The sequence below is a fragment of the Alligator sinensis genome, unplaced genomic scaffold (genome assembly GCF_000455745.1).
Source record: "Alligator sinensis unplaced genomic scaffold, ASM45574v1 scaffold505_1, whole genome shotgun sequence".
Lineage (NCBI taxonomy): Eukaryota > Metazoa > Chordata > Crocodylia > Alligatoridae > Alligator > Alligator sinensis.
In genome coordinates this window covers 121,904-133,677 of record NW_005841940.1, presented here as the reverse complement: position 1 = coordinate 133,677, position 11,774 = coordinate 121,904, and the positions used below count along the sequence as shown (strand labels likewise).

Below are 11,774 nucleotides of genomic sequence, written 5' to 3'. Positions count from 1 at the left end.
CCCTTCCTCCCTCCCTTCCTAATTGCACGGACACACACTCACTCCCCCCTGCTCCTGGCCCTGGGATACCAGCACAGGCCCCATGCTCCTGCGGTCCGGGAGCTAGAGGCCTGTGCAGCCAGGAGCCATGTGATGCTGGAGCGGGCGGCAGGCAGGCAGGGAAGTGGTAAAAGCAGAGGCAGGCATGGGGGAGTGCAGGGCCTGCAGTGTACCAGGGTCAGCAACGGCGGGGGTCCAGGGCAGGGCGACAGGAGCTCAAGGCTGGGCTGGCAGGGGCTCTGTGGAGCCAGGCTGGCTCCCTTCTGTCGCTGCTGGCACAGCCCAGTCTGGCTTCATAGAGCCCCTGCTAGCCCAGGCTCTGTGCTCCTGCCGCCCTACCCTGGCCACCAACCCTGGCCCCAGGACACTGGTATAGGCCCCGCACTCCGGCCCAGCTGTCGCTGTGCTTCTGTGCGCCTGCTTGCTGCCACTCCCCCCCCCGCTTTTACCACTTTCCTGCCCACCTGCCAGTCACTCTGGCACCATGTGGTTCCCGGCTGCATGGCTGTGACTGCAGGACTCAGCAGAAGCCGGCCCCAAGGACTGAGGCGATTGCCCGCAGTCCTCCCCTGTCTCTCTCTCCCACGCTGTTATCTGAATTTCCCTCTCTGGCAGAGGGAAGCGGGAACAGCCCCAGGGTCTCAAGTGCACCAGGTGCATCTCAAGTAGGGCCAAGGAGGTGATCCTCCCCCTCTACGCGACACTGGTCAGGCCACAACTGGAGTACTATGTCCAGTTCTGGGCGCCCCACTTCAAGAAGGATGTGGACAACATGGAGAGGGTCCAGAGGAGGGCCACCCGCATGATCCGGGGACAGCAGGGCAGACCCCACAATGAGAGGCTACGGGACCTGAACCTGTTCAGCCTTCACAAGAGAAGGCTGAGGGGGGACCTGGTGACCATCTATAAACTCACTAGTGGGGACCAGAAGGGTTTGGGGGAGACCTTGTTTCCCCTAGTGCCCCCTGGGTTAACAAGGAATAACGGCCACAAGTTGTTGGAGAGTAGGTTTAGATTAGACATCCATAAGAACTACTTCACAGTTAGGGCGGCTAGGATCAGGAACCAACTTCCAAGGGAAGTGGTGCTGGCTCCTACCCTGGGGGTCTTTAAGAAGAGGCTTGATGCCTACCTGGCTGGGGTCATTTGAGCCCAGTTTCCCTCCTGCCCAGGCAGGGGGTCGGACTTGAAGATCTACAAGGTTCCTTCCGACCCTATTTCTATGATTCTATGAAATTTGCTCCTAACTTCCACGTGCTCAGGGAGGGCAGGGTCTCACAGTAAGGAAAAGGGCTGCCAGGGGAAAAAGTTGGGCGGAAGCAGAGAGCAAAGGGGCTACCTGACTCCCCAGATTTATTTTCCCTGCTGTAGCAGTAGTAAGGGGATGAATTCAAAGCAAACCTCCAATAATTAGATTCTATACCTGGAAAATTATAACAAATTTATAAAGTTTCCATATATAGAATCTAATTAATGGGGAGTTGTCTTCTATTTGAGTAAATATGGTAATATAGAAACAAAGGCTTAGTGATAGCAGAGAACCTGAAGACAGTCTAAATTAGACTAAGTTAGATAGCCTGGGCTACTGTGTGGAGAGCATTATGTAGTCTCAGTTTGAATTCCATTTAAAACCTGTGTTTTTGAATTTGCTTGAAGCTGTATCAGACAACTACCAATACTAGGGGCAGTGCAGCAGTCCATATGAGATCTTTTCAGTTCTGTACCCAGTTATTAAATGAAAATAGCTCTGCTCTCACAGATCAGGAACCCTATTTGGTCACACTTGCTTTTCGTACTGTCATCTTTTACAAGGGAACCACAGAAGTTGGGTCCCAACAGGTAAGGATGGATTGGTGTTCTTCCTTGATAAGTTGTTCTCATGTGTACTCTCCACGAGCCCTCGTGCTGTTTCTGTTAATTGTCTCATCTCTCTCTTCAGCCATGCATACAGTCTTACAGCTGACAGAGCGCCTTCTCTTGGATCATGCACAGCGACTCCCTGAAAATAAAGTTCAGTACGTAGAACTCATCTGTTCAGTCCAACCTACAGTTAATTTCCTGAAGTCTTAACATATGCTGGGGGGGGGGCGCGGCTGGGACTTTGCACGGGAGGTGGGACTTTTTGTATCTATATGTCTGAGGTCACTGCCTGACTGGTCTTGCCAAACCTGTTTCTTTCTGTTTGCAGACTGTATTATCGGGCCCTTGTTGCAGTACTTCTGAGTCGAACCTGGCATGTTCGAAAACATGCCCAGCAGGCTGTTAGGAAGCTCTTGTCCTCTCTTGGAGGGTTCAAGCTGGCATATGGGCTGTTGGAGGAGCTGAAAGCAGTTCTCAGGTCCCATAAGGTGAATGATTATGGAATATAGTCCCCTAGGAAGGGGACTTTTTTATCCTTCTTTTTCCTGCTCGTAAAATCCAAAATAACCTTCATTTTCTCAGTCTGTTTCCCTTTCCTTTACTTCACTGTCAGTTCTGGGCTCTGATCACAGCATGGTCATTTATCCCTTCTTTTCCTTTAAGCTGTTGATTCTCAAAGTTCTCTAAGGTAGTTTATTACCTGTGGTTCCAGTATGACTATTTGTACTAGGGGAAAATTGTGAGTAGCGAGGCCCTGGAAGACTTATTTACTTTGCCAGCCTAATTGCAAATGCTGTCTGCTCAGGTGCTGCCCATCGAGGCTCTGGTGATGGAGTCTGGAGAACTTTCTGAGCTGGGGAAAGCATACGTTCCCCCCCGAGTCCTTCATGAAACACTGTGTGTGATCTCAAGTGTGGCAGGGGTGGAGGTGGATACTCCTGAGACAGAAAAACTAGCACTGGAGATGCTGCTAGTGAGCCATCATCCCTCCTTAGGTGAGTGAAGGGACAAGATGCCTGCAGTGGCCTTCAAGTAAGAGCTTCTTGTGGTCCATGGAGTTTGGTTAGTTTGCTTAGCAGTCAGCTTTGCATTTATACCTGTGTGTTCTTCCCATAATCCTCTGTTTAGTGGTGGTGCAGTCTGGGCTTTGGCCAGCCCTCCTGATCAGGATGAAGATAGACCCCAAAGACTTCATAACCAAACACCTGGATGAAATCCTACCTAGGATCACTACCCAGACTCCCATGAACCAGGTGATTGGCCTTTGCTTTTCTTGAACTATCCCTCAAGAGATCTTGGGGCAGAGACGAGGGAAAGAAAGAGACCGAGTAGTCTCTGCAGTGGCCTGGGTGAGAGGGTAGATGTGTAGGGATGGGTAAACTCCTCCTGTAGAAAGCAGATTCTGTGAAAGCAGAGACTGAGTTCCAAGTCTGGGTGTGAGGTGTCAGAACCCCCAGCCAAGGAGTCCTGTCTCTAAAAAGGGTAGCCCGGAGGAAAAGATCATTTGGGTCAGCCCAGCAGGGCAGATATTTTTGAGACCATTTCAATGAATACTGACCATGGTTGTTTTTCCTTGGTAGTCGTCCATGAATGCAGTGGGATCTCTCTCTCTGCTTTCACCTGGCAGAGTGCTCCCTCAGCTGATCAGCACCATCTCAGCAACTATGGAGAACCCAGCTCTGCACCATGTGACTCGAGAAGAATATGCCATCATGAAGACACCAGAGGGGGAACTGTATGACAAATCTATTATTCAGAGGTAAGTAGGGCTCTTGATGTCATATGTGAATGGGAACTCAGAAGCTGGTTTTCAGTGACTTTCAAAATTGTAGTAAGGAGGTTTGACAGCTGCTTAGTAGCTGTGGGGTGTCCTGAATTTGTGAGCAAGAAACTTCTTGGTCCATTTCAGTGTGCTAATTCCTCTGCATGCATTCCTTTCTCAGTGCTCAACAGGATAGTATGAAAAAGGCCAATATGAAGAGGGAAAATAAGGCTTATTCCTTCAAGGAGCAAATCATTGAGCTGGAGCTGAAAGAGGTGAGATAATGGCTGCAGGAAAACTCAGTGCTGAAGGCTTTAAGGGGCAGGCTAGCTCATCTGTTTTATTGCATCCATGTGGTGTGTGCGCGCTCACGTGCATGTGTGCTCACATGCATTTTGTAGCAAAAATTCTGTAAAATTTTTGAATATCTAAATACCAACTGTTATTACGCTTGCTACAAATGGCAACATACTGTGTACCCTTGTAATGACATGAGCGTGTTTGCATTGGAACCAGTATGTGTTGTCTGTGGAAGGGTCTTTTCCCTCCCCGCCTCTTAGTTGATGCATATTATATAACAGTCTATTAATAGGTTCTCAGTAGGCGTTATCACACAAGAAGCTTGCATCTTGGTAGCAACTTGCAGATCTGTTCTGACTATATAGAATAGAGCTGTCTTATTTCTACATGATCGGGGACCACATGCCGCAGGGACCATGGTGTCTCTGGCACTGTGGGCTGTGCTATGCTGCCACACCCTACTCGGTCCTGCTCCCTGGGACAGGGGCATGCAGCAGAAGCTGGAAAGGGGGAGCCCCAAGACCCCGGTTTCTGCTGCAGCTGGAGCAATAGCGGAGGTGACATCTGGGTGGGAGCCCAGGGGTTGCTTATTAACCCCTGGTAGGCTGCATGTGACCTGCAAACTGCCAGTTGGACAGCCCTGGTATAGAATATGTTTTATGGTTTTAAAAAGGTTTTCGAGGGGATTGTTTTTTGTTGTTTTTTACAAGGGTTGACTTTTATTTGATATGTGGAAAGCCGTGGCCTACCTGTTCACTATGGGAACAGGATGAGTATCTGATCTGTCCAGCTATTGGATTTCAATACCCTAGCTAGAGCACCCCTCCTTTCCAAAAAGTTTATAAACTTGACCAGCTTACATACTGTACGAAGCGTCACTTTAGTTACGTCTGGATTGAAATATTTTAGCTTTTATAACATCCAATGGCATATTGCACAATTGAACTGTATAATGCTGGAAGTTAAGAATATTGTGTTTGTCATAAAAATTTCAAAAGGAATTTGGATAGGTAAAATACAGCCATCTGAACTGAATATTGTCAAGTATATCATGGTTGATTTTCTTTGTGCTTATGAAAATGTCAAGGTGTCTTCCAGGATATCTCATACAAAAGACAGCAGCACAACTCTCTGGCAACATCCCCTGTCAGTACTTCAGTAGAAACTAGGAGGGCAACATATTCCAGTGGATGGACACCAGTCTGACACCTGAATGACCTGGGTTCTGTTCCATCTCTGTCTAAGCTCAGCTGGTGCAGTTAGATCCTACTTTAATGCAAATAATATGTGAGGGAATAACAAGGACCCAAATAATAATGCTGGGTCCTTGCCAACGAATTAAATGGCAAAGATCTAGTCAGTACACTTCTGGATCCTGCAGAAGTCAATGAACAATGCTGCTTGTACATAGGGGAAGCGCTAAAGTAAGGGAGGGTAGTTGGACCTCTTTGGCCAAGGTCAGAATGGGACCAGCTCAAAAACAAATAGTGTGAGTGAATTTACCCTCATCAATGTGAAACATTTGTCATTGGAGTTAAATGGGATAAATAATGGTGCTTAACCTTCTAGCCTTGCGGGCTAGATGAGTGGTGGCAGGGTTGGTCCATGGGCCTGATCCAGCATGAGAACAGTCTTTGGGAGTGATCTGGCATGCCAGTCTGGCCCTGCGCACTGGATCTGTCCATGCATGTCAGCGTGGCACCATGTTGGCTTGACCCTATGCGCCAGATGCAGCTTCAGAGTGACTTTATGCTGGCCCAACCACATGTTGACACAGAATCTTGTCATATGCAGGGCTCTCCGCTGGTCTGGAAATTTGGCATCAGGGTAATGGCAATTCACACTGCCATCACTCCCGTGCTGCCAAATTTTTGGTCCTGCAGGGAGACCCTCAGCCCAGATGACACATCCTTATGGGCCAGAGGGTGAGCACCACCAAACTAAAACCTCAGCAGCCATTTAATACATTATTTATTTGTCTGTATGAGAGAATAATTCCCGGTAATATGTGGGACAAGTTGTAAATCCTGTTAAGGTGGGTAGCCATATTCAAGGGCAAAAGCATTATTTGCCTGAAGAAAAATTCCATAAATTTATTTTGACGACTGTCAATTACCATTTTAAGTCAATGGAAGTCCAAGAGACAGAGGCCCTCACCAAAGCACTGTAATACGTAGCAAATCAAAGGTTGAGCAAAACCAGTGTCTTGCTTCTGATAGAACTCTCTTCTGTATTGTGAACGTTTTCACTGGCATCTTGGAGTAGGAGTTGTGTGTCTTTGAAAGAATTTGGTCTTGTCTGAATCAGTAGCTGTTTGTGAGTTGAGCCCATTGTCTCTTTCCTACGTCTAAATGCAAGTGGAAAAGGATCATGCTAATAATTCCCAAATAAGAATGTCAGGGACTCTCTTCTGCAGGAGATAAAGAAGAAGAAAGGAATAAAGGATGAGGTGCAGCTGACGAGCAAACAGAAGGAGATGGTGCATGCACAGCTCGAGAAAGAGTCTCATATCAGAAAGCGACTGAAGGAGGCAAGTTACTGACTTTGGTTTAAATTTAGGTCCCATGTACTTCTGGGCTGGGGACAGCAGGAGGTGGGTTTTTTCAGTATTGTTTTGCCACAGCTATAGCTGACATGAATAAATTACCTCGATTAACATGAAACTTCATGAAAACGTGAGAGAAACCAATGCAGTTGCATTCATTAGACACCAGAGACTTAAACTTCTTCCTTTCTTTACTGGGTTTTACTGGTAACCATTGTAATCATTTCTCTTTCAGCTTGATAGTGAACTGGAAACAGCATTAGGACTTCTGAATACTGTGATGAAGAGAAATCCTCCTGGCCTGACCCAGTACATCCCAAGTCTTGTTGGCTCTTTCTTGCCATTGTTTAAATCTCCACTGGCTGCTCCAAGAATTAAGATCCCTTTTCTTTCCTTAGCTTACTGTGTCATGCCTGCTCGCTTGAGAACTTTTGGTTAGTATCTGCACTGTACCCTGCTGTCAGTGTTTTACCTTGAGCCTGAGAATGTATAAAGCAAACGTGAAAAAGGTTAGCTAGCTCTAAGCACTGCTGTCTCTTCTTCAGAACACAGATTTATTTCTGTCCTGGCCTAGAATGGGAATATCTGTGGTGTAGGGGCAGGGGTTCAGTGTCCATGCCTAGTCATTATTCTGTCTTTTTGCTCCTTATTAAGCTTGCCATGACAGCTGTCTGCTAAAGTAAATTGGAAGCACGTTTATATGAAGTTGTACTGGTTAGAAATCAGATCATGCCCAACTGTTGGATAGTTGTCAGTGTCAGTCATCAGCAATTATGTGAGAACTCCGAGGATTTGTCTACATACCAAACAAAGATGTGGTTGTGGTGCAGAAATTGTAAGGATTTATTAAACAAAACCTTCTTGGCTTAGCCAGGATTGAACTGTACGTGGACAAACACATCTTATTAAACAAAAAAGCTGTACTCCTTTCTCTCATCCTTTCTTCAGCTTGCACGGGAGTCAGTGGGGGCCTGTACACAAGCCTGGAGGCTGCTGTGATGTGCTGGACTACCAGCATGTCAGAACTCGATTTATCGAGTCTGCTGGAGCATGGCAATTGCTGCACTCCAGTAGCCTCCTGTGTCACGTGTATCAGTGTCCCCATGCTTAAAAATGGCAGTGGGGGTGCTTAAACTAAAGCTCGTCAAAGCCTTCACTGCCATTCTGAAGCGCAGGAGTGCTGATACATGAGATGAGGTGGCGCTTTAATTAGAGCAACTCTGAGAGCCGTTCTGTTTAAAGCGCCACCCCCCTAAGCATGTTTAAAAGTGGCCCATAGCTTTGCGGTAGCACTTTCTTTGCATCAGAAACATGCTTTCTCCATTTTCTGTGTTTGTTCAGTTTATTCAGAGACTTTCCATTCTCTTGCATGCAGGTATTTTAGTGAGTCATGTGACCTTACGCCTGATGAAACCAGAATGTGAATTAGATGAATCCTGGTGCCAGGAAGAGTTGCCAACTGCCATTAACAGAGCTGTTACCTTGTTGCATGCCCACACTATCCCCAGCAAGACTGGCAAGGGGGAGCCAGGTGAGAACCACTAGGAGGCACTTAAAGATAATTAATACCTTTCTTCAGCTTTAGATCTTTATGCAAACTTTGGCAACCTAGAGCTTCATATTTATTTTCTTAAAACTGGTAAGACATTTTCTGTACTTAGGAATATTCCTCCAGCCCCTCCCATGCCTTACGATTTCCCTTGTAGCAGCACTAGCAACAATACACACTGCCATAGGTTCATTAAATGCAGACATCAAATTATTATTGTATTCTTTTTAGTTTTAAAAATCTTATGAAGTAATTCTACGACAAACTCAAAAGCCCAGTTGGTACAAAGGGTTTTGTAAGCTTGGATCATAAGTGGGTGCGAAGAGAGTAATTTGTAGTATTTGGCAGTGCTTAACCAAAATGTTGCCTAACAGGTTTAAATATCAAAGACCATCTGAAAGGAGAAAAAATAAATGCGCATTATCAAGCGATCCATAATAAGTGCTTCAGTTGCCCCAGCCTGCTGGCTGTCTGGGCTCTGGCTTGTTCTGGCCTTCCAGTTGTTCAGCATTTAGCTTAACTTGCCCCTGTTCTATGTTGATCAGACTCATCGTTTGGTACATAATCCTTCCACTTCTCTAGAGGAAATCCAGGATTCAGCTGAATTCATGTTTTAAGGATCCCTTGCCCCAACAATGCGGTCCTTCATTCCCCTTTTTGTTGCCAAGAGAAGCTACTTGAATTTGATTCGGGCACACTTCATAGTAGAGTATTAAGCAATTGACTTTGATAGTCTTCCCTTCAGTATGTTGTTAACATCTCAGTGATAATGCAGGACCCCAGTATGTTATTTATTTCCAAGGAAGCTGCTCGCTCATGAATATTTTGATTCCTTTTCAGTGTTTTCCCTCCCTCTCTAGGAGTTCCCTCAGCATTTATTTGGATGCATGTCTGAGAACTTACTTGCTTTCCCCCTGTGTGGGAAGGGGAGTAGATGCCATAATATTATGCTGTGCATGTCGCATTATGTTCACAGATGGCTCCCTAACTTTTCTGTTTGAAAATAGTCAACTCCTCTTCCTGTTTAAATTGAAGATCCTTAAATGCTGCAGTGGTTAATGCCTCTTATTACCCCACTATTTTTAATGTTTTAAATAGAGCTTAATTTCTTGGTTTACCTTGAAACTATGCCTTCAAAATGTGATTTAATCATCTGTTACCAAAGCATCTGGGCAGATTCCACACACTTAAGCACAGTAATTAGTCTTTCCTGCAATGAATAACAAAATAAATGTCCTCCCTGATAAAATCCCTTCCCTCCAAGTGCAGTACCACACAGAACCTACCTCGCTTAACTCCACAAATGACCACTAACAACATCTGTTCTGAAGACCAGCAGATTTTGGCCCTCATCTGGGCTAAAGGGAGAGACTTCCTCCCCTGTTAGCTTCTTTGTCCACATATTTTATTTGTTGGTGTTACATAATAAGCACTTTCTTGAAGGAATGAGGAAATTGATGTGCTTTGTCAGTACCTATGTTCTCCTTAACCTGGCTCTGATACTGCGGGGCTATATCTGCAGAGTTTTTCATCTTTATCTTTGAATCTTAAGATCTGGCATTCACTGGTAAAGCAGAAAGGAGATGGAAAGCAAGTGTGTTCTATGTGTATACATATTCTTTGTTGAATTGATATTTGGTTTTAACAGTATTTGGAAGAAGCCTGTAACTATAAACCCATAGGGGGATTCTCATAAAACCATTTCATACTTAACCAGTGACTATTCTTATATCATTCCATCATAAATAATAGTTTATGGTAAAAGGCTGCAGCAGGGGAATACTGCTCCTCATTTCTCAGCCCTCTTAAGTTTCAGACTGGCCAAGAGAAGCATTTGCTTAATGCTGTCCTAGTGCTGATTCACTGTGGGAAGAAGTGACTGGAAACTTTGTCTTTTGTCGAGTCTTGTACTACAGTTAACTGAATCTTTGCCCTCTAAAATCTGCTTGGAAATCATGAGGGAATGGACTGACTAGCATAGTGGGTACAGCATAAATGAAGTACAATTCTGAATGTGAACTCTGAGCTGTCTATTTTGGAACAAATTAATTTTTAAAGTAGATTAGTTAAATTGCATTAAATCCCAGCGTAGATACTTTTACTCAGAATTAGCAGCCTCAATTGGTTTAGCTTAATTCACCTTAATTGTGAATGAGTGGGCACATCTACACATGTGCATTAAATTTAGTACCTCCAATGTAAGGGACTAAATTAATGGAAATTAGGCTGTCCTAATGCGCAGTAGCACAAGTGCACACTTTTTGTGTGATACTTAATGCTCAGTAGCCTATTTTACTGCGCATAAGTGTAATAGCACTGTTTTTTTATGCTGTGCTTTAATGCACAATAGTATAGGCTACTGTACATTGAAGTGCACATGTGGACGCATCCACTGTGTCTAACCATGGCTTTAAGTTGGTTTAACAAATCAACTTTAAGTCTGCTTGCGGATGTTGGGGGAAAAACAAACAAACAACGCTTTAATTTAAACTCCGTGTTCCCCTGCGCTAAGCCCAGCACATGCCCAGAAGAGACAGTGCATTAGTTGCACACAGATTTCCCAGTGTCTGTATAGGTTGGGCACTTTAGTTGGGCTTTTTTGGCATTTTTATCTAATAGCTGATTGAATCAGCTTTAAATAAAAGTGCAAAAAAAGCCCTGCTGAAGCGCCCAATCTATACAGGCACTGCAGAGCCAGGGTGAACTAATGCATTGCTGTTTATGGTAAATTCATATCTTTTGATTCCCTTTCCCCCTCTTCCTCCCTCCCCAACCCCATGTCTGTCACTGCCCTAATTTCATGTCTTTAGTTCATTGAAATAAATTTTCCTGAGTGCCCTCACGTACACAAGGTCTCAGCATCTAATTTATTTTTCCATTTAATTTCCTGAATGTCAGTTATTTGTCTTGTTGTTTTTGTTTTCTGCACTATCCAAGTGCTAGAAACTCCTAATGTGACTTTGTTGTAAGCCAACCCACTAGTCCAAAATGCAGCAACACTTCCCTTAGGCATTTCAGAGAGTCCTAGAGTGCTACAGAGGTTGACATGAAATTGCAACCTGATGATAACTGGCAGGTGATAGGTTGTGATAACTAATTGTGAAGGGCTAAGAACTGCCAGTAGATGGTAAATCTGACCATATTTCTTTCCTGTCTTCCTGGCACATTTTCTATGTTTTGTCTTTTCAAGATCATAGGTTCTCTGGATTTTTAATTATGCCTGTTGGTACAGTGCTTGGCACAAATAACTCCCAGCCTGGTTGTGGCTTTTATGTGCTGCTGCAATATCAACATTAATCCAGTAAATATCTATATGTGAAGACCCAGGGGTATCTGCTGTTCTCATCGAATATTTTCTATCGTTGCATTGCAGGTGCATTATCCGCTCCAGCATTTTCCTTAGTCTTTCCTCTTCTAAAGACAGTCCTGACTGAGACACCCAATGATAGTGAAGAGAAGGAAGAACTCATGGTCAGGATTCTTCAGATCCTCATGGTCCATGCTCAGATGAGATCATCATTAGCAAATGGCCAGACTTCGCTAGTGGATGAGGTCAGTATTTATGGGGGGTCACTAAAATTTCCACTCTTCGGCAGCAAACCTGTGGAGAGAGTTTTGCAGAGCCACCACATTGTCCCTGTTAATGTTCAGAAATAACTAAATCAAATCCTGCTTACCCTTCAGGAGACCTTCACTAACCTCTAAGTTAAGTATTTTTA

At 44.7% G+C, this 11,774-nt stretch overlaps 1 protein-coding gene across 1 annotated transcript in view; it reads left to right on the top strand.

Annotated features, from left to right (window-relative positions):
• GCN1 (GCN1, eIF2 alpha kinase activator homolog) overlaps nt 1-11,774 on the top strand; it is a 61,718-nt gene that overhangs the window by 16,632 nt on the left and 33,312 nt on the right. The window contains exons 17-26 of the mRNA XM_006019906.2: nt 1,979-2,054; nt 2,228-2,387; nt 2,705-2,894; nt 3,028-3,152; nt 3,480-3,658; nt 3,843-3,936; nt 6,378-6,491; nt 6,742-6,940; nt 7,882-8,037; nt 11,429-11,607. Coding sequence (XP_006019968.1) covers nt 1,979-2,054; nt 2,228-2,387; nt 2,705-2,894; nt 3,028-3,152; nt 3,480-3,658; nt 3,843-3,936; nt 6,378-6,491; nt 6,742-6,940; nt 7,882-8,037; nt 11,429-11,607 — 1,472 coding nt within the window. The remainder of the gene's footprint in view (nt 1-1,978; nt 2,055-2,227; nt 2,388-2,704; nt 2,895-3,027; nt 3,153-3,479; nt 3,659-3,842; nt 3,937-6,377; nt 6,492-6,741; nt 6,941-7,881; nt 8,038-11,428; nt 11,608-11,774) is intronic.